Below are 21,290 nucleotides of genomic sequence, written 5' to 3' on the forward strand. Positions count from 1 at the left end.
TCTCCTTTTGATTAATTGGTTTATATGCCATAAGATGTAATCACAACCTTTATTGGAACTGAAATTGGCATTATTCACTCTATTATAGAAGCAAGGAGAGTTGAAGATTTCTTATATATATATATATATATATAGGAAAGTTTTATAATACGGACTACACCAAAACCAATATTTTTTTCTAAAAAGTATCGGCTTTGGTGTAAACCATATTGTAAAACTACTCTATACATATATATATATATATATATATTAAAAACAAGAAAAAAAAAAGGGGAAAAAAAAAAAGAGAGTTGAAGACATGATAATATTTTAGCTTCATCATTGTCCACTTGAAGTTCCAATAATATACTTATATTTCTTTATTCCCCTTTATTTGCTTGGTGAAATGGGTAATGAGAATTAATCAAATTTTCCAAGAAAAGATGTCTGGAATTCAAAATAGACAAATATGGCAAAATGGCTCTTGAATCAAAGAGCCCATTACAGATGAATGAATGGAAGAAAATCACAATAATACATAATGATACATTCGAGATCAATTTTCTTTCACATAACAGTGATCTGAAACTACTTGTTGAATTTCCAGAGTCTAATATACCTACTGTTGTGTGTGGTGACAACCTTCTTCATCCCAACAGCCAAGCAAGTAATTGGACGACGGGAACTTCCGGGAATGCTGTCAATGCGGGTATCTTCTGAAAGCCTTCTTCCTTTGAATCTTTCGATGGCACCATGACGGTGTTGAGAACTGGATCTGTTGCCATCCAAAACGATGCTAGAAACAACTTCACCCGTATTCTGGTTCAAAATGCGTAGAACACCATCTATTCCACCAGCAACTAAGGTTGACTTGTCATTCCGAAGTAGTTGTAAGGAATATATGACATTTGGACTAATTCGTGTCTCCCATAAACTTCTCATTGTCCTTTAAATAATGATACAAAACATGGCTGCTCAAATTGCAAATTGCATATAATGTGAACTAAGCAAGGCCTGACCTTTGCATATATGCAAGTTGCACGTTGGTAATTCACCTTCATTTCTTTTTAGTAATTGAGTATTCTTAACTCTTTTTTATTTTTTATTTTGCGTGTGTGTGTTACTATAATATCCTAATCAAAGCTTCTGGAAGGTAATGTTGCAGCAAATTTCATTGTTGCCAGTGAAGCTGGGTAAGTATGAATGAGGTCATTTTCCTTTCTATTAGTATCCAAAAAGAAAATAGAATTTATATTATAACAGGTTTTCATTGTTAGGTGACAGTTTATGATGACTATGATATATTTTCAGCTTCTGGTACTTCATAGCTTCTTTAAGTTGTCATTTATAATCAATTCTCAAATCACATAAGCATATGAATCCCCAAAATTTAAACTAACATCCCATTCGCTAGGAGGTTTAAATATTGTCTCTCTACCCATGTTACCACCTCCTAAGACCTTAAAAAGTTTACAGGATTTTCAGATTCCATCCATCTATTACAGAAACCTCATATATGAAATATGCAAGTAGGTAATCATAGATCAGGAAACTAAAAGCTAAGAGTATGCAGTTAATTTTACTCTGAAGTTAATACTGAAATTAGTAGAAAGCTCAAAATGCATACCTAAGGTCCCAACAGGAAGCATATCCAGCAGTTGATCCAGCAAACACTACGTGAGAACATGGGTTGAAACACAGTGTCCTAATGCCTGCTGGGAAAAGTTGAATAAAATGGATGGCACATTAATATAGCATCCTCAAATTCTACAGTTTTATATATTTCACAAAAGCAGATAATAAATAAGTATACCATTCATACAAAGCGGAAAGGAAATGTCTACTGTTATGATTTCTTTTTCTGACAATTTCACTTATCAGATACTTTTAACTGGTTCAACAATGAGAGATGCATGTATTTGTAGTCAATACCTAGAGACACTTGGGGCATTCAGCTTAGATAATATAGTGAGGGTTCATGGGAAAAAGATGTGACATATCACATATAAATAGGAAAACCTACCTTCTAGCCTCTCAATGTTGTGACGTAGGAATAATATACACGGGCAGAGAAGTCAAAACAGAAAACAACCAAGGTAGGAGTGCAGCTGTTATTAGATACCTAGCAACTGACAGGATAGGCTCTCCTTTGAACTTTCAGTGACACAATTATAAATGTAAAGATTAAAGTGGAAAAATCAATGACAATAAAATAGGCAGGATACCAAAAAGATTTATTAGGAATGTTATATGCATCAACTTAAAGTAGCATTCCGAAAATCAGAACACACAAATCCAAGGTCAAATGAAATGATCTCCAAATCCATTCTCCAAAATCATTCTGTAGAGAGTAGGCATGCTACATAACCTGTGGAATCTGTTGATCTTAGTTTTGCTACCCGCTGATCAGATTGCAGACCTGATATTGTGATACTTCCAAGAGAGGAACCACTAAGAATTAACTGATCATCGCTCAAACATAAGCAAGTTATAGGCCCAGCGTGCATCCTGGAATCAGGAAATAAAAATTAAAAGAAAGCATAATATGTTGCATGTTGTTATCAAGGGAAGAGAGGAATTAACTTTATTTTCAATTTTGGAATTTGGTAGCAAACTAAACCACAAGGCAAGAACACTTTTATCAAGAGGCAAGATAAGAGAATCATAAAAATTCTGTTTTATTTGGCTTAATAGAGAAATCATGTGAAAATATTCAATAATGGGAACAAGAAAATGTGATTAAAACTTCTTGATTCGAGCATATACTCTGATAGAAATCTGAAGATGAAAGAATTGCAAGAAATTTTTTACACCACCTACCTAATTATTTGAGAACATTTCCTACTGTACATGTCAAAAACATGAGCAGTCCCGTCCTCACACCCAACCACAGCTTCTGGATCGAAGTATCTGTAGGCATTGAGAATACACCTTGCTTAAAATTGTTAACAAATACAAAAGCCAACCTTCTGGACAAATATAACACACTTATCCAAGAGCTTGTGTTGATTAAGAGAACCAGAAAAACAAACAAGAGGAAATATTAAAGGAGCCAAGTAAATCTGATATCTTCAATTTGTTTAGTTGTTATCATGTGTCTACATTTCAACTACTTGTCCAGAAAGTAGGACAAGATGTTAAACATGAGTTCTAGATAGGTACTCAAAGGAAAATTTATTCCTTTTTATTTATTTTTTTTTTTTTGAGTTCTGCATTATTTAATAAGAGGCTTAGTTTCTCAAAGTAACTTAAAAGCACAATAATAGTCAGATCCGTAATTAATTCTTCTGCAAAATTCTCTAAAATATGCATACCGCATGCATAAACCTTTTGAAAAGGTGGACTCCCGGGAGGAAAAAATACTTCTTGTCCCATTTCGCCTCCATATACATATACGAGTGCCAACCAAACCAACAATCTACCAAAGTATAAATGAAAAAAAATATTAATCACATCAACATGAAAGACAAATTGATATAGCATTTTACTCAAGCGACAGATACATGTAAAACTACAGACAAGAAATTGGTTTGTTCAAGTTACCTTGCTCTCATCAAAATCAAAGTCAACTATAGGGGTTGTCTCTGGATTGGAATATTCTTCCAAGCATTTATAGCTTTCTAAGGACCAAAGACGCATTACCTAGCACCATTTACATGCAAAACAAGTAACAATATTATGCAATGATATTATGAGAAGGTCAGTTTATAAGGGCAAACAATTAGCAAACATTGAAGGAAACAAGAAAGTAACCCAGACAAAGATGAAACAAAAAATATATATATATATTTTTACATAAAACAAGTGATGGTTCATAACAAGAAAAAAGTATGTTACGTATTGAGCATATCATCATGAACCGGCCCTTGTCTCGTAGATTGTGTATGTAGGAAAATACCTTATCACCTACACCAGTAAGAAGTAAGCCCATCTTCATTCGGCACTGATCCACCCTAACAGAAATCAAGTTTAGATAACCAAAGTACATATACTTACAAACCCATTATTGTATATGTAACTTTAAATCTGCTTAAAATCATACATAGGTACTAAAAATAGAATACAAAGCATAAAACTTCGATATGAGGTTCGAAATTAGAATATGATATATGAAAATATCTATCTTTGAAGACATAACAAGCGAATTGAGAAAGATTTTACCATTAGCAATGTTTATGTACTTGAAAATTATCATTATTTTTTTTTTTCCTTTAAAAAAGAAAGTAAAAATCAATACAAGGACATTACCCAGCAGAATGGCCTTTCCACTGATCAATATGAATAACACCCTCTTGCAAAGCCAATCTATGATGTTTCATAGCAATCTCCTCCAAGTATAATTTCAAAGATTCCTCCGAATTACTAGACCTATTGGAAACACCCACAAAACCCATCTGCTGCTGCTTGTAACAGAACAGTTGCAGCAACTTAGACTTATTCACAATCGAATTCCTTCACGAAAACAAGAAAAAAAATCAAAAACCCATTTTTATTGTCCAACCCATTGTTGAAAAGGATAAGCAGAGAGACAGAGAATAAAGAATACCAGGATTTGCAGACGACAGAGCAACGGACGAGGTCGAAGAAGTCGAGGAAGGAGAAGATGAAGCAGAGGATGTCGTGCTCCAGGGAGTGAACTGTGGTCTGTGATACTACTGAGCTCCTACTTCTCTGCCTCTTCTTGTCTCCGATGGGAGTTTGGTCCATAACTGACGTTGAGCGGAACCAAATGAGATTCGAAGGCGAAATGGGCAAACTTGCTTCCTGGTTTGAGCTGAAATAACCGATAACTACGAGTTATTAATTTTTCTATTATTACTTATTATTCTTTTCGATAAAAGAAATTGTTTTTCTTTTTATTTATTTATTATTATTTTTATTGAAATATTAAACTTATGAAATTTAAATTTCTATTACTTATTATTTGGATAAACTATATTTCACGTATTCAATTATATCACGTTTTAGTGGTTTTTTTAAAAAAAAAAAAAAAAAAAACATTTCTTAACACATTTGACATTAAATAATTTTCGATATAGAGTTTTAATGAATTTTTTTTTTTGGGGGCTTTTGAGAAATAATCTGTTTAAATTGATTTGATTTTTTCCCCTACCATTTTATTACTTTTTATAATTTATTATATATTTTAAAATACTCAATAAAATCCAAATGGTTATACGTAAATTTGAATATAAAAAATATAAATTATTGGACAATTTCTAAATATTAATGGAAAATGCAAATGGTTATGGTTCAGAATCTATATTTGGCATATAAAATATCAAAAAAAAAAAATGGTATATGAAGTTAATTTGAGGCATTGAAAAACATATAAAATTAATAAGAACATAATATTGAAGAAAAAAAAGGGACATAATATCTTTATAATTGAGGAAATATAACGTAGGAAAAAAAGTGTTTATTACGGATGATCCTCAGAAATAGAATTTGGATTGTTAATTAGTTAGCTAGATGCTGACTGGTTAAGCATTATAAAACATAATTAAAAAAAAAGACGAAGTGAGATTCATCTCCATGAGCTTCAAATGCAAATCAAAGCATAAAGAAAAGAAACAAAGAAAGAAAGATATGAAAACGGACATATATACTTACAATTTGGATATCAGAGGTGACATGATGGAGTTTCCCATCTAGTTTTGCTATAGGGATGCAAGCAAGCTTAGATCGGAGGCCGTATCTATTTTCTTTGATTGTTTGTGATAGGAGACAATGCTCCTAAACTGGGACATTCTTCAATGGATAGATCCTTTAAAGAAGTGAGACCATGCAGCCCTTGTGGGAGTAATGCCAGCCCAGCACATCTTTTCAGAGTTAGATATTCAAGTGATGAGAGATTGCCTATCCCTTCAGGCAATGATTTTAAATATGGACATTCTTCAATGTGGAGGTACTTTAAAGATGTGAGACCACGCATCCCTTGTGGCAGCGATGCCAACATACAACAATCCTTAATAGAAAGACTACTAAGAGATAAGAGATTGCTTATCCCTTCAGGCAATGATCCTAAATTGAAGCATCCAGAGATTTTCAGTACAGCTAAAGAGATGAGACCATGCATCTCTTCTGGCAACGATTCCAACCTATCACACCTTCCAATATGAAGAGTATCAAGTGCTGAGAGGTTGCCTATTCCCTTTGGCAATGATGTCAAATTGGGCCAGCATTCAATGTGGAGTTTCTGCAATGATGATGAGAGTTTGGCTATCTCCTCTGGCAAATCAACCAGACTGCGACAGTCCTCAATATGGAGATGTGCAAGGAGTGAGCAAGATAACCCCTCTGGCAAAATTTCTAAATCATCCGTACGATGAAGATATAAGTACTCCAATCTGGAGAAAGGGATGGTTGGGGCAGAGGAACTGAAAAATGGATCAGAAGAAGAAGAAAAGGAAGTAGATTCTAATTCTAATGGTGTTGTTGATGAATTTTCATGCATGCACATTAACACTCGGTAAAAGGCATTTGAATGCAAGATATCAGACTGAAAAGCTTAACATCTTGTATAGATTTTACATCATCGGACCAGATAATTTTGGTAGAAGGACTATATTAACCATGCCTACTGTATCATAAATTGTTATTAATGATTGGTGGCACCAAGTCAATGAAGAAATTCTACCAGCAAGTAGGAGAAGAAGATAACAAGTAAGCATAGACGCTTACAAAAGAATAGAAATTACCAACTGTTTATTAGCTCTGACAACTTTTCTTTGTTATGTTCAATTCTGATCAAACTTGCTGAGCTTATTTTTTATCCCATATTAATGAATGGTTATTCTACCCCCTAGAAACGGAGAGGATTGGAGAAAAATAATCATAATAAAACAAAATAAAAGGTATCTGTTGGTAATTCTAGTTCACAGCAGTTGTAATCTGTTGGTCATACAATGGTTTAGGGTGATTTTCATTCCCATATTTAGGTTACGATGATTAAAACAAATAAATTACTTGTATTTCTTCTTTCTTTGCTTTTGAAATTGGAAACGAAAACTAGTAAACTTTCCAAGATGTTACATCAAACGGAAGATACATAAAAAAGGATGGAAAATGATTCTTGAAAATCAAAGAGCACATGTAATATAAATAGTTTATAAAAATGACAACAGAGCAATTATACAGTTCTTAAAGCTACATTGCATATTAAATTTCCTTAGTACTTAACATTGTGATCTAAATTATTGTTGAATTTCCACACTGATCTGATGTACCTACTTTGTGTGTGGTGGCAACTTTCTTTATTCTGGCAGCCAAGCAAGAGACTAGTGGTCAAGAAAATGCTATCAGGGCAGGTATCTTCTGTTGGCCTTCTTCCTTTGCATCTTTTAGCAGCACCATGAGAGCATTGAGAACTAGGATCTGTTACCTTCTTAAACAATGCTAGAAACAACTTCACCCGTATTCTTGTTCAAAACGTATAGCACACCACCAATTATTTCCTCCAACAACTAAGGTTGAATTCACATTCTGCAATAGTTGCAAGGAATGTATGACATCCGAACAAACTTGTATATCTCGCATAAACTTCTCATTATCCTGGAAATACAGAAAATGGAAGCAGCTCAATATTGCAAGTTGCAGACCAGAATACAAGAAAAATAATAGTGAGAGCTCATAATTGCATATCTATGTTCCCAAGATAAAATTTATATATTCAGCAGTCAATCCAGAAAACGCTTGGTAAGAACCATGGGTTGAAATGCCTGCAGGAAAAGGTTGATATTAAATGGATCCCACACGAGTGCAAAATTCATGTGTTCTTAAGTTTCTGTGTCTAACAAAAGCAGAAAAACACTTTTAACCTTCATACCGCCATAGACGAAAATAACAAGAAAAGAAGTCTGTTACCTTGAGAATAAGTATCGAGGAGATCAGCATGACTGTCCCTTGTGCTGTAGGTTGTGTACAAAAAACGAACCTGTACACAAGTTGAGCAGAGCCGTATTCTATCATCATTGATTCTTTGGGATAAAAGAGGGCATTTTGCAATGTGTAGTTTTAAAGAGGTGCGACGATGCAGCTCTTGTGGCAGTGTTGCCAACTTATCACATCTTTCAAGACTAAGATGTACAAGTGATGAGAGATTACATATCCCTTCTGGCAATGAATGTAAATTGGGACATTCTTCGATGTACAGATGGGTTAAGGAGGTGAGGCCATGCAGCCCTTGTGGCAGTGCTGCCAACTTGTGACATTTTTCAATACTGAGATATGTAAGCGATGAGAGATTAACTATCCCTTCTGACAATGATTCTAAATTGTGGCATTCTCTAATATTTAGCTGATCCAAAGAGGTAAGACCATGCAGCCCTTGTGGCAGTGTTGCCAAATTATCACACCTTTGTAAAGCAAGACTTTTAAGTGACGAGAGATTGCCTATGCCTTGCGGCAATAATGCCAACTTATCACAACTTTCCAGAGTAAGACTTCTAAGTGATGAAAGATTGGCTATCCCTTCTGATAATGCTTCCAAACTAGGACATTCTTTAATGTCGAGATCCTTTAAAGAGGTGAGACCATGCATCCCTTCTGGAAGTGATACCAACTTACAACATGCCTTAATAGAAAGAGTTATAAGTGATGAGACATTGCTTATCCCTTCCGGCAATGATTCTAAACTGGGGCATTCAGAGATGTCTAGTTTGGATAAAGAGTTGAGACTGTGCATCCCTTCTGGCAGTGATTCCAACTTAGTACACCTTTCAATACGAAGCTCTGTAAGTGATGAGAGATTAGCTATCTCTTGCGGCAATGATGAAAGATTGGAGCATCTCCAGATATAAAGACTGTTAAGTGCTGAGAGGTTGCCTATTCCCTTTGGCAATGATGTCAAATTGGGGCAGTCACCAACGAAGAGGAACTTTAGCGATGAGAGGTTGGCTATCTCCTTTGGTAAATTATCCAGTTTGCAATAATTCTCAATATTTAGAAAGCTAAGTACAGATAAGAGCGTATGTTCTATATCTTCCAAATCTTCAAGCTCCAAATATTGCAACCTGGGAAGACGGATTGGGGTAAAAGGATTGGGAGATGAACAAGAAGAAAAAATAGATTTCATTGGCACTGCGGTCTGTTGGAAAGGTATAAAGCCAATTTTGCAAAGTTTTGAAGATTCAATATTTGGAAACAGTGGCATGAAAATTAGGTTAGGGCAACCAGAGATGTTTAGATGAGAAAGACAAGGGAAGAAAGGTTCATTTTGGTTTTGGTGTATCATGGATGTTGTTGGTGTTAAACCAGTAGGCCCATTCCTCTTCCACCATCCCTTCAGATTCGGACAATCATTGATTGTAAGTCTCTCTAGACGAGGGAAGAATAACTTTCTTGAAGCCATTGAATAATCTCTTTCCAAATTAACATACTCGAGAGAAGTCAATGAAACAAGTTCAAGTTCCTTGAGATGACTCATTGCTGATCCAATGATGGAAGTTCTTGGAGATTTCTACAAAATTGTAACTTTAAACTCACAAGATTAGTGAGCAAAGAAAGCCACGTAGCAAACTTCACACCCATATACCCGTCCACTTGGAGTGCTTTTAGGTCTGAATATGGCTGAAGGCCACCCAGTAACATTTCATCATCGTGGTCATTTACATCATCAGTCCACTGTAAATGTAGGGATTGAAGATGTAACTTCTCCTTTAAATTTGCGACCTCTGAATTTGCAGCATCTCCATGCAGATTGTGTGCCAAGTTGCTTATGACTAGTTTTCCCCTCAAGTTGTAAAGTTGGCTCAGTTCAGCCAACCCTGCAGCATCAGTAGACTTAGAATTTTTGTCTGCCATGACAAAGACATCCAATGTGCTAATGGAAGTTAACTGACCAAGTCCATGAGGCATATGAGTCAACTTACAACATCCATCTATCAGAAGATGTCTTAAGTTGATTAAATACTTCAAATGTCGAGGCAAACTCAATAGCTTGGAACAACCAACAAGAATCAGTGTTTGCAGATTGTACAGTCTTGTTATAGAACTTGGTAGCAACTTCATCTTATTGTATGAAAGATCAAGATATCTTAAGTGTTTTATTTTATCAAAACTATTTGGTAATATCTTGATATACAAAGCCTCCAAGTCCAATGCCCGTAGACACTCAAAGTTGGATAAAATTGCATCACAGCTCCTTTGACTATCAATCACCTGCCTTGCTAAAAGTAATGTGCATACCCGTTCCTTTCTATCAAATAAGGACATCAGAAGTTTCGATGGCATCCAATCAGATTGAAAATCGAATGATACATGGCAAATCTTTTTACAAAAATTTACATTCTCTGTATTCTTGTCTACTATGATGCTCTGTTTCCCTGCCACTGAAATTGCAAGATCATGCATAAGGTCATGCATTTTACAATACTTTACAATACCCCAGTCATCTTTCCTCACCTCTTGAAAAAATGACCTCCAATGTAAATCTATGAAACAACCATAACCAATATCTTCTAGACATTCATTTTGGTTAGAAGACTTAACAAAACCTTGTGCCATCCAAAGTTTTATTAACTTCTGTACATCGATGTTATGGTCTTTTGGAAATAATCTACAATAAGAAAAACATTGCTTCAAATGAGAGGGGAGACAATCATAACTTAACTGGAGTGTTGGTAGTAGATCAGTTTGGTGTTGAGGTAATTTTGCAAGCTTATTAATTTTAAAAGACACCCAGTCACTCTCTAGATTATTTCCATACAGTATACTTCCAATCGCCCTCATAGAAAGAGGAACTCCTTTGCAGTTTTCAACAATCTCCTCTCCTATTCTTACAATGTTTTAGTTACAAGGCTCCTGTTCTCTCTCAAATGCTATTCTCTTAAATAAAGACCAGGACTTGTTTTTATCTAAACCTTGCAAGTAATACGGACAAACAGTCTGTGTCACTCGGGGCAACAACTTCACTGCGGGTAGTTATTAATATTGTACTACCCTGCGAACCATCCATTAACAAGGTTTTCAGTTTAAGCCATTTTTCCCTATCTTCATTCCATACATCATCTAATACAAGAAGATATTTCTTTCCATTTAACTTCTTACGAAGAGAGGATTGCAAATCATCAAGTGACGGGCCTTGTGATTTAAGGATTTTCTCAAGAATTGTTTTCAAATCAAATTCGTTAGATATGCAAACCCACATTCTCAGTTCAAAATGCTTCACAACCATCTCATCGTTGAAAACCAACTGAGCGAGTGTGGTTTTTCCTAGTCCACCAATACCAACTAGAGGAAGGACCGAAACATTATTGTTATCTTGAGAATCAAAACTCAACAAAAGTTCGATAATATTCATTTTATCATCATCCCTCCCAATAACTTGTTCATCACGCACAAAAGAGTGAGTCTCTCTATTAACATACTCAGTATATGTCTCCTGGGGGAGTGGTATAGATGAGCTCACGCTGCTATCTTCCTTAATATCTTTAAGTGTCTCCTTAATCTTTTCTAATTTACGACTCATCTTTACACGAAAAGCAATTTGGTTTGAGCTTGAGAAGAAAACTCGTACCTTTTTTGTTATTTCGTTTCCAGTCATCACTTGGCGGCCCAAAGCTTCAGTTTGAAATTCATCCACCAAGTTATCAACATCATCAACTGCATCTTCAAGCCTCTCAAGCCAGTGTTTGATTTTATGGTTATGGATTCGCTTTGCCTCTGCATCAAGAATTACAGCAACCAGCGCATCCATTGTTTTCTCAAGCTTCTCAAACTCCTTTTTGAGATCCCAAAACTTTCCAATCTCTTTGAAAGCTTCAGAACCCAACTTTTGTATGATGGAAGGCACAACATCAAGCAGGACTCCTTCTGCCATTACTGAGAATGAGTGTGGCTAACTTTGCAGGGGTCAAATGGAAAGTTTAGCAAATGGTTTGGGTGTGGATATGATGGGGGTTTAACTACCAGTATTCAGAGAACAAAGGTGACCATGTGAATGCAGAGCCAAACCTAAAATGATAATTAAGATGTTTAAAGTACTTATTCTTGTTTTGTGGGTGTTATCCAAATAGAATAAAGAGAGGTGATAACCATCACCATTAAAGGATTCTATCCATGTTGATGTTACAAGGGAATATGTACGTGCTCCAACATTTGAACATGCACTAGTATCCAAGGCAAGTTTAAAGTACTTTTTTAGATTTTTTTTTTTTTTTTGGTTCGCCCAATAAAGTGTACTTTGATTAGATTGGATGAGCATGTATTGGACTTGTCATCTCAAACTTGAATACCAAGGAAATGTTATAAAAAATGTTTGCTAGACTTTTGAGTCTTGTATTCAATTTGGGTTTTTTATATTTTCAATTGGATTCATACCTAGTCAACTGCCATCTTTTTTTAATTTTTTTTTTTTTTTTTTTTTTTTTTTTTTTGTTCCTGCCGTATACAAAGACTTGCTTCTAGTTGACTACAATGGATAGGGAGATCTTCTACAAGAAAAAAAAAGAATAATAATAATTTTATTAAATATTGAGGTTACCTACTCTACCCCAAATAGCAATTTGAGTGGAAATCTAATTGGAATGAAAACCATAATTAATATGCTTAAAACCGTGTACAGATGGTAGGTAGCAACAAAGTCTCTGAAGAGATTCTACCAGCAAATAGGATACACAGATTAGATAAACAAGGAAACAACTCATCACAGACTCTTACAAATGAATAAAAAACCAACTGTTTGTTAGCTCTGAAATCTTTTCTTTCTTTTCTTCAATTCTGGTCTAACTTGCTGATCTTATTTTTTGTCCCTTATGAATGAATGGCTAATCTACACCTTAGCAACGAAAGTTAACCAGCTTCCCAGTAAGATATAATATGGAAGTAGACAATACATAAAAAAATAAATAAAAAAATAAAAAAGGAATGGTAAATGACCCTTGAAAATGAAAGAGCACAAGATAAAATGGTTTACATGAATTAAAACAATAACAATCATACACTTCTTAAGGCTACATTTAAGATCATTTTCCTCGTATTTAATAGTGTGATCTGAATTAGTTGTTGGATTTCCACACTCTAATGTACCTACCTTTGCATGTGGTGGCGACTTTCTTCAACCCAACAGCCAAGCAAGAGATTTGCATTCAAGCACTTCTGGAAATGACATCAATAATAGTATCTTCTGAAAGCCTTCCCCGTTCGAGTGTTTTAATGGCACCATGTGGGCTTTGAGAACTTGAACTTTTGCCTTCCAAAACAATGCTTGAAACAACTTGGCCTGTGCTCTGTTTTGAAACTCCTAGCACAACATCTATTCCACCAATGACAAAGCTTGTAGTCACTCTAAAGTACCAACCAAACCAACAATCCATCAAAATATAAATGCAAACATTATACAATTAGCGAGCAGAGCACACACTTAAAAAGAGAACATTATAATTTCATCCTTGATAATAATTATTACTATCTAATTACACTTAAAAGGAGAACATTAGAATTTCATCCTTACTAATAACTATTACTATCTAAATACAAAAGGGCGAAAGACAAAACAGCAATTGGCATCTTCATCACTCATAAAGCCAATAAACAGAAAGCTAAAAAACAGCAATTGGCATCTTCATCAGTCATAAAGCCAATAAACAGAAAGCTAAAAAACAGCAATTGGCATCTTCATCAGTCATAAAGCCAATAAACAGAAAGCTAAAAAACAGAAAAGGGAATGTGGACATGACCCATGCTATTTAAGTCACTATGTTACACATACATGTAAAAGTAAAACTACAAAAAAGATATAGGTATTTGAACCTTGCTCTCATCAAAATCAAAGTCAACTAGATTTCCAATGACCAAACACGCATTACCTAGTATTATTACCATGCAAACAATAATAATATTATGGTACAACAATATATTGTGAGAGGATCATTTCAAAAGGAGAAAGAAACAGCAATTGAGGTAAAGACAAAAGGAAAAAAATCAAACACAAGATATAGATGAAACAAAAAAGATAACATTCATGCTACAAAAACAAGAAGATCTAGATATTAAGGTCCTATAAGGACTAGAGTAAACATAATCACAGGAAGAAAATCTATCATGAGACAGATGATGTTATCTTTCTTTACTAGGGAAAAGAAATTGATGTTTGACTTGTAGTATCACCTACATCAGTAAGAAGAAAGCTCATCTTCATCCTGCACTGATTCACTCCAAATTATGTTTAGATAAAAATGATTTCTTCACCCAATGCACCTTATAGATACATACCCACAAATTTATTCTATAAAATAATTCAAAGCATAGAACTTTAATATAAGACCTGAAATTAGAATATGACGCTTGAAAAAATCTTTAAAGACACAACAACATTTAGCAATGTTATAAAGGGAAAAAAAAAATACACAGAATATTATCCAGCAGAGTGACCCTTCCATTCATTAACATCAATTTCCAAGGCAAGCTCCTCCAAATTACAAGACTTATTTGAACAACCCACAAGATCCATCTTCCGCTGCTTGAAGTAGAACACTTGCAGCAACTTTTAGACTTATCCATTATCGCATTCCTTAATCAAAATAAGAAGGGGAACAAAAAAAAAAAAAACCATTCTAATTATTGATTGAATTTTCAAAAAGAAGAAGAAGAAAGATAATGAAAGAGTACCAACGATTTGCAGTGACAGAGCAGTCGGAGGAGGTCGAAGATGTCGAGGAAGAAGAAGAAGAAGAAAACGATGACGCCATGGCCGGAGAACATGAGCTTGGAACTCCTCTGACTCTTTTTGTCTCCGACGGGTGTGTGGTCGCTGGTCAATCGCCGCCGTTAACAATGAAGGAAGGAGACATGACTTTCTGGTTCTAGTCTTTGAGCAGAGTATTAAAATGAGTGTAAAAAGAGGGGGAAAAAAAAAAAAAAAAGAGGTTATATTTATTTATTTGTTGGATAATAGACAGAGGGAAACTGTTTTTGTTTTTTTAAAATTATAATTTAATTTAATTTCTTTAACTTTCGATTAGGATAAATTATAGGGTATATTATATTACATATTTTTTAGATTTTTTTATTATAATCGAATATTTTAGTATTTATATTTTTATAATTTTATTAAAATATCTAATTATTTTAATAAAAATCTAAAAAATATACAGTATAATATTCTCTAAATTATATTTTCCCTAATAAAATAAATGACAAACTGTATATAATCTTTAGAAAAAAAAAAAAAAACCACATTTATGTTTTATCAATGCCTTGTCACATTAGATATTTGATAAAATATTATTTCCAAATAATAAATCTCTAACAAGTCTAGTTTATTAACCAATTCGTTGAATCTCTGCTTTCGAATCTGGAGAGATCTCTCCGGTGCGCAAACTGTTTATTTTGGAGAATCAAAAATGGCTATGAAGGAAAAAGGATTCTGAATCAGTTGAGATCTTGGTTCTTCTTCCTTTCTCGGTTCTTCTTGCTACTTGTGTAGATTACTAGCTGAATGCCTTATTTGAAGTTGTCTGTGTAGTTGCTTTGTTTATAAAGGGTTTGGATCTGCAGCCGGGGTCTTTGAAGGGCGTACTCTCTGGGGATGCCGAGAAGGTGTTTGTGGAAATGACTGACTATGGTTCGGTGAAGCCAGGTCAGGCTTTTGTTTCTCTGTCGAAGGCTTCGAGCAGCATGAGTCCCACCCATTTCTAGTGGTGAGAATTTTCATTTCTCAAGTGGATTGTTTCCTAGTCCAGTCCATACCCAGGTGGTATCAAAGATGAATTTTTCATCCCGATCCGATATGGAACAGAGTCAGCCACAGCTTCCTTGTAGGAACGCCCCACAGCTAGAATTAGTAGCTGACGAGGCGAATGCTGTCTGCATCTCGCAATTCATGTTAGTTGGAAAGGTGTTCTCAGACAAGTTACTTCGGAAAAATCTAGTCCAGTCAATCATACGAAGAGTCTGGTTCACCAATGACGACGTTCAGGTGGAATCTCTCCATCCCAATATCTTTTTATTTTGTTTCAAGTCCATAGCTGACAGAAATCGAATATGGAGAAAGAGGCCTTGGTCAATTAATGGAGCTCATCTTGCCCTTAGAGAGTGGAAGCCTGAACAAAGTTTCGAAGATTTGGATTTCAATATCTCTACCTTTTGGGTCCAAATTCATGGATTGCCTCTCCAGTTCATGACCAGTTCCAATGCCTCCACGATTGGCGGACTGTTTAAAAATTTAATCCACTGTGAATCCACTTCTAGAACCAACCTAGTAGGTTTGAAATACATGAGAATACAGGTTGATGTGGATATATCCAAGCCGTTATTAACAGGTTTTTTTTTCATAAGTTGGGCAATCGTGTGTCTTGGGTGCATTTCTCCTATGAAAGATTGGCAGAGTTTTGTTACTCTTGTGGGAAAATAGGGCACTGCAAACAGGCTTGTACTATAGTCCCAAACACAGCCAGCATCCAGGATGGTGATCGATATGGTCCATGGATCCGGGCTGAAACGGACGATAATAGAGTGGTTCAAGAAGCATATGGTCTTCGATAGGTTGACCTCCCCAGCAAAGACACCTACGATTCGCTTTTGCAAGATGTGCATCAGGCTGAACAAGACGAAGAGGTGCATCAACCAACCAGGGCAATCAACTCGGTTGAACAGAAATCGGACATGCGAGAGGCGGACGAGTCAACTCGGATTTGGACGAGCTCAAAGGAGGATCATGTCATGCTACAGGGTCAACAACAAGATAATCATCAACATCCAATAGCTTTTGAACATGTCGGCTCCTCATCGGTTTCGAGGAAGCAGGGTTCAGACTATTCTGAGGCAAACGCACAACCTACACACGCTGGAAAAGCTGTCACAAGGTTTGAATTTGAAAAAAGGGCGGAACCCAGCACGCTCAGTCCTGAACCTTTTTTACAACAGGGCTCAACCAACTCCCAAAGCCCGAGTACTATCCACCGGCCCATTTCTTTGTTGGAGCCCATCAATGAAGCTGGTAAAAGTGACAGGAAACCAGGCAAAAGGAAGAGGGGAGCCCACAAAGCCCACAAAGCCCAACCAAAAGCTCTAAAGTCCAAACTAATTGTTGATGAATGCTGTAAAGACACAGATCACTCAACCGGCTCAGAGCCTGTTTCATCCCTCACAGGTACTCGTCCTTTCTCACAGGAAGTCATTCCGCCATCTTTTTGTATGAACGACAGAAATGTTTCACCTTCGAAAGTTAGACTCAAAGATATGGCAAGGAAGCTTAAGCATAGCACTCGTTCGAAAGAGAAAGACACCATAGAAGCTGAAGTAGCTGGAGAAGCCAAGGCAAATACGAAAATGGCCGAGGAGGCGGGCCTAATCAAGCCCCCCCCCCTTCGCCATGAGTCTACTGTCATGGAACTGTCGAGGCCTTGGAAGAGCCTCGACAGTGCGAGGTCTGAAACACCTCGTTAAAAAATCTTCACCTCTAGGCCTTTTTCTTATTGAAACAAAGTCGAGTATTGGAAAAATGGTGAAATTAGCAAAAGGTTTACCCTTCGACCTCTAGGCCTTTATCGCTAACATGGGAGCCTTAGACCTGGGGTTTTGTGGCACAATGTATACATGGTGTAATCGGGCACAATGTATACATGGTGTAATCGACGGGGGGGCACTGCAAATATCAGAGAACGCCTTGACCGAGTCTTAGCAAGCCCAGATTGGAGAATCCTCTTCCCTCAAGCAGGGGTCATACACCTACCCCCAGCAGGCTCAGATCATCTCCCTCTCAAGCTTACTATGACACAAGATCACCCAACCACACCTAGGCCCTTTCGCTTCCTGGAAGCATGGACCCGAGACCCCTCTTGCGAATCAATCATCAAAGAAGCTTGGAGTAGTAGCTCTCATAACCGGTCCAGAACATCTCTCGGGTTCAAACTCTCAAACACTGCTAGAGCCTTAAAGAGGTGGAACAAAGACAACTTTGGTTTCTGTCACACAAAGATCAACGACCTAGAAGCCTTTCTTTCCCAGGTGTACAATCGAACCCCGTCTGAGGAGAACTTACGGTTACTGCAATCAATTCAATCTGAGATCGATGAATGGAGGCTTAGACTTGAGTTGGTTTGGAGACAAAAATCTCGGGAGGTTTGGCTTCAAGCAGGTGATAGAAATTCGAAGTTTTTCCATGCATCTACAATTTCCAATAGGAAACGAAACTTAATTTCAGCGTTAAAAGATGACATTGGCACGTGGCTGGAATCTAGAACCGAAATCAGCAGTTTTCTTATCCGCAAGTTTAATGAGGTATTTCAAGCTGAACCTGTAGCCTTTTGTGACTGCCTAGACGATTTCTTTCAGGGTGGTATTACTGCTACTGATAACTGGAGTATGGAAGTTATACCTACAGCAGAAGAAATCCACAACACAGTCAAGAGCATGCATCCCATTAAAGCCCCTGGGCCCGATGGGATGCCTGCTCTTTTCTTTCAAAAATACTGGAGTACAGTAGGGGAAGATGTTGTCTCTCTGATTCAAAATGCCTTCAGAACCATTATTTTTCCCCCTGCCATAAATAACACTTACATGGTGCTGATTCCAAAAACCAACCAGATTTCCTCTTTTAACCATTTACGACCCATTAGTCTGTGCAACTCAGTCTACAAGGCATTATCCAAGCTCCTGGCAGATCGTATTCGTCCTTTCCTAGACAAGATCATCTCCCCCTTCCAAGCGGCGTTTATTCCAGGGAGATGGATTGGTGAAAACTCCATTCTTGCCAATGAACTTGTTCACACTTTTAAGCAGAAAAAGAAAGGGCAAGGTTTGGTGGCTTTTAAAATAGACATGCAAAAAGCTTACGACCGAGTTGATTGGGGAGTGTTAACCAGAATCCTATCCAAGCTGGGCTTCTCTCATAAAATCAATGGCCTCATTCTTCGGTGTATATCTACTGAATCTGTGGAGCTTCTTCTCAATGGCAGTGTGTGTGGTAAAGTGAACATGGAGAGAGGTATCCGTCAAGGGGATCCACTATCCCCTTTCCTCTTTATTATTTATTCCGAACTCTTGTCAAGAATGCTTCAAAAATTGGAAAGGGAAGGTAAGATCCATGGAGTGAAAATAGGTCAAACCAGTTTGGCGATTTCCCATCTGCTTTTTGCAGACGATATTCTGCTTTTTTGTAGAGCCGATTTAAGAGAAGTGCGCGAACTCCAAAAGTGCATAGATCAATACTGCTGCTGGACAGGCCAGCGAGTGAACTTGGCCAAATCGGGATGTTTTTTCTCCAAAAACACTCACAGCAGGATTAAAGTTGGAATTAAGAAGCTGTTTAGGATGAATGAGCTTCCTAAAGATTCGAAATATCTTGGTAACCAGCTATTTCATGGCAGAAATCACTCTAAAGCTTACGATGACTTAAGGAAAAAGGTGGAAGCAAGACTTCAAGGTTGGCAGGGTAAGCTTCTATCGCAAGCAGGCAAATTTACTCTTACCAAATCAGTTATAAGTTCCATTCCTCTCTATGCAATGACTGCATACAAACTCCCTGAGAAATGGTGCCAAGGTATCGAAAGTTTGGCTAGTAGATTTATTTGGAATGGAAAGCAAGATGGTAGAAGATACACCCCAATTGCTTGGTCAAAGTTATGCAAACCAAAATATGCTGGGGGGATTGGCCTTAGACGGCTGAAGCATATGAATCTTGCCATGCTAAGCAAGGTGGGCTGGTGTCTAGCTTCTGATTCAGCCAAACTATGGGTCCAAGCTTTAAAAGGCAAGTATTTTGCAGGGAGTTCCTTCTTGAGATGCAGACGAAAGAAATCTAGCTCTTGGACCTGGTGCAGCATTCTCTCTGCAAGGAACTTACTTTCAAATGGTCTTTGCTATAGAGCTGGTAAAGGGAATCAAATAAACATTTGGGAGGACCCCTGGATTCCTTTGAATCCTCTTTTTAAACCCATCCCCTCCCATGATTCAGCTACCAATGAATGGGGCATGGTGAGCTCCCTTAGATCCTCGGATGGAAACTGGGACTTCGGAAAACTTTCTCGTCTTTTCAACAGAAGCACCGTTGATAATATTTTCAAGATTTCGTATACCAACAGAAATCTGGAGGATAGACTCATCTGGATCGGAAACTCCAACGGTTGTTTCTCTGTTAAGTCAGCCTATAAGCTAGAGTTTGAGAAGAACATCCATGAGTCTCCCTGGTGGAAACATCTTTGGTCCTCCAAGCTTCATGAACGACTTAAATTGTTTATGTGGAGACTAGCAAATAAGAGCTTGCCAACCGCTTCGAATCTGCTAGATCGCAATATTCAAACTGCTGCTAAGGATTGCATTCATGGCTGTGGGTGCTTAGAAACTGACTGTCACATATTTTTTCACTGCCAAGTAGCCAAAGCAGTCTGGTTCGCCACCCCCTGGAACATTAAATGGGATACTTTTGAGGCTAACTCTCTTGCAGAGAAACTGATCCTCATTGCCAACCCTACCAATGCTCTCCCAGTTCACTTTGCTAACAAAGAAGATTTCTTTCTGTTGGCAGTCATCGTTTTGGACCAGCTTTGGAAGATCAGAAACAGTACCATCTTCGAGAATAAGCTCTTCTCTCTTGTAAGCACCATGGACCTGCTTAAAATTAGGTTCCAAGAAGCAAAATATGCAGCCTCCAAAGGTACAACTCCCATGCCTCCCCCTAGACGACAAATGTGGCACAGACCACCCCCCCATTTTATTAAAATTAACTCAGATGCAGCGATCATAGATGGAACAAGTATGATTGGGGTGGTTGCAAGGGATCATCTTGGTGAAGTCTTGAAAATTAGGGCGGTTTCTTTTCAATCTGATATTCCTGAACTTGCCGAAGCTTATGGACTTCTTCAAGGTCTGATCTTAGCCTCAGAGGAAGGTTGGACCAATCTAGTATGTGAATCTGATGCAAAAAACATCATCTCTGGCTTAAATAATTCAAACTTGCAGCTCACGCACTGGTCAGCAGAAGGAATATTGAACGATATTCTCTTGATGCAAGGCTTATTCCAGTCTGTGGTTTTTAATTGGGCTCCTAGGCAATCTAATTTCCTGGCGCATTTTGTTTGTAATTGGTGCATTAGGAATTCCATTTCTGGCACTTTCTCTGTTAGTTTCTTTCCTTCGATGTTTTCTTATTTTGTTTCCCAGGAGCGTGGCGGTGAAGCCACCTTTTTTGTGTAAGCTACGTGTAACGTTTGCTTCCCACTGGGACCCTTTTGGTTATAAAACTGTGACTTTCAGCAAAAAAAAAACAAGTCTAGTTTATTGCTAGAGGCAACTCCCCAAAACTTGACCAACTCTTTGAAAGCTGGGGAAGCCAAAGTTCGTGCAATTGCAGCTTTGGAGTTGACTTTTCA

At 37.1% G+C, this 21,290-nt stretch overlaps 3 protein-coding genes and 1 pseudogene across 5 annotated transcripts; all 4 read right to left on the bottom strand.

The window, feature by feature from the left end:
- Nucleotides 1–399: 399 nt before the first annotated feature.
- LOC107406874 (F-box/WD-40 repeat-containing protein At3g52030) lies at nucleotides 400–5,645 on the bottom strand. Of its 3 annotated transcripts, none has more exons than XM_048474325.2 (10): nucleotides 5,593–5,645; nucleotides 4,526–4,753; nucleotides 4,228–4,431; nucleotides 3,878–3,932; nucleotides 3,523–3,621; nucleotides 3,294–3,397; nucleotides 2,800–2,889; nucleotides 2,348–2,487; nucleotides 1,607–1,691; nucleotides 400–925 (listed from the first exon to the last, which is right to left on the bottom strand). In XM_048474325.2, exons 1-10 carry the CDS (start codon nucleotides 5,628–5,630, stop codon nucleotides 568–570), a joined length of 1,401 nt encoding a protein of 466 aa, XP_048330282.2. In that variant the 5' UTR covers nucleotides 5,631–5,645; the 3' UTR covers nucleotides 400–567. The 3 variants fall into 3 exon arrangements, with proteins under 3 accessions (XP_048330282.2, XP_048330281.2, XP_048330283.2); XM_048474324.2 differs by having other exon boundaries at nucleotides 1,607–1,694; XM_048474326.2 differs by lacking the exon at nucleotides 3,523–3,621 and having other exon boundaries at nucleotides 1,607–1,694.
- A 1,297-nt stretch (nucleotides 5,646–6,942) lies between these two features.
- Nucleotides 6,943–12,318, bottom strand: LOC132800561 (putative disease resistance protein RGA4; annotated as a pseudogene).
- Nucleotides 7,390–9,331, bottom strand: LOC132800695 (disease resistance protein TAO1-like). Its single transcript, XM_060814918.1, has 2 exons — nucleotides 7,916–9,331; nucleotides 7,390–7,533 (listed from the first exon to the last, which is right to left on the bottom strand). The coding sequence occupies exons 1-2, from the start codon at nucleotides 9,329–9,331 to the stop codon at nucleotides 7,390–7,392; spliced, it is 1,560 nt and encodes a 519-aa protein (XP_060670901.1).
- Nucleotides 12,319–12,817: 499 nt separating the features above from the next.
- Nucleotides 12,818–14,830, bottom strand: LOC132800447 (uncharacterized). Its single transcript, XM_060814114.1, has 3 exons — nucleotides 14,590–14,830; nucleotides 14,328–14,491; nucleotides 12,818–13,234 (listed from the first exon to the last, which is right to left on the bottom strand). Exons 1-3 carry the CDS (start codon nucleotides 14,667–14,669, stop codon nucleotides 13,068–13,070), a joined length of 411 nt encoding a protein of 136 aa, XP_060670097.1. The 5' UTR covers nucleotides 14,670–14,830; the 3' UTR covers nucleotides 12,818–13,067.
- Nucleotides 14,831–21,290: the final 6,460 nt, after the last annotated feature.

Source organism: Ziziphus jujuba, chromosome 2 (assembly GCF_031755915.1).
Source record: "Ziziphus jujuba cultivar Dongzao chromosome 2, ASM3175591v1".
Classification (NCBI taxonomy): domain Eukaryota; kingdom Viridiplantae; phylum Streptophyta; class Magnoliopsida; order Rosales; family Rhamnaceae; genus Ziziphus; species Ziziphus jujuba.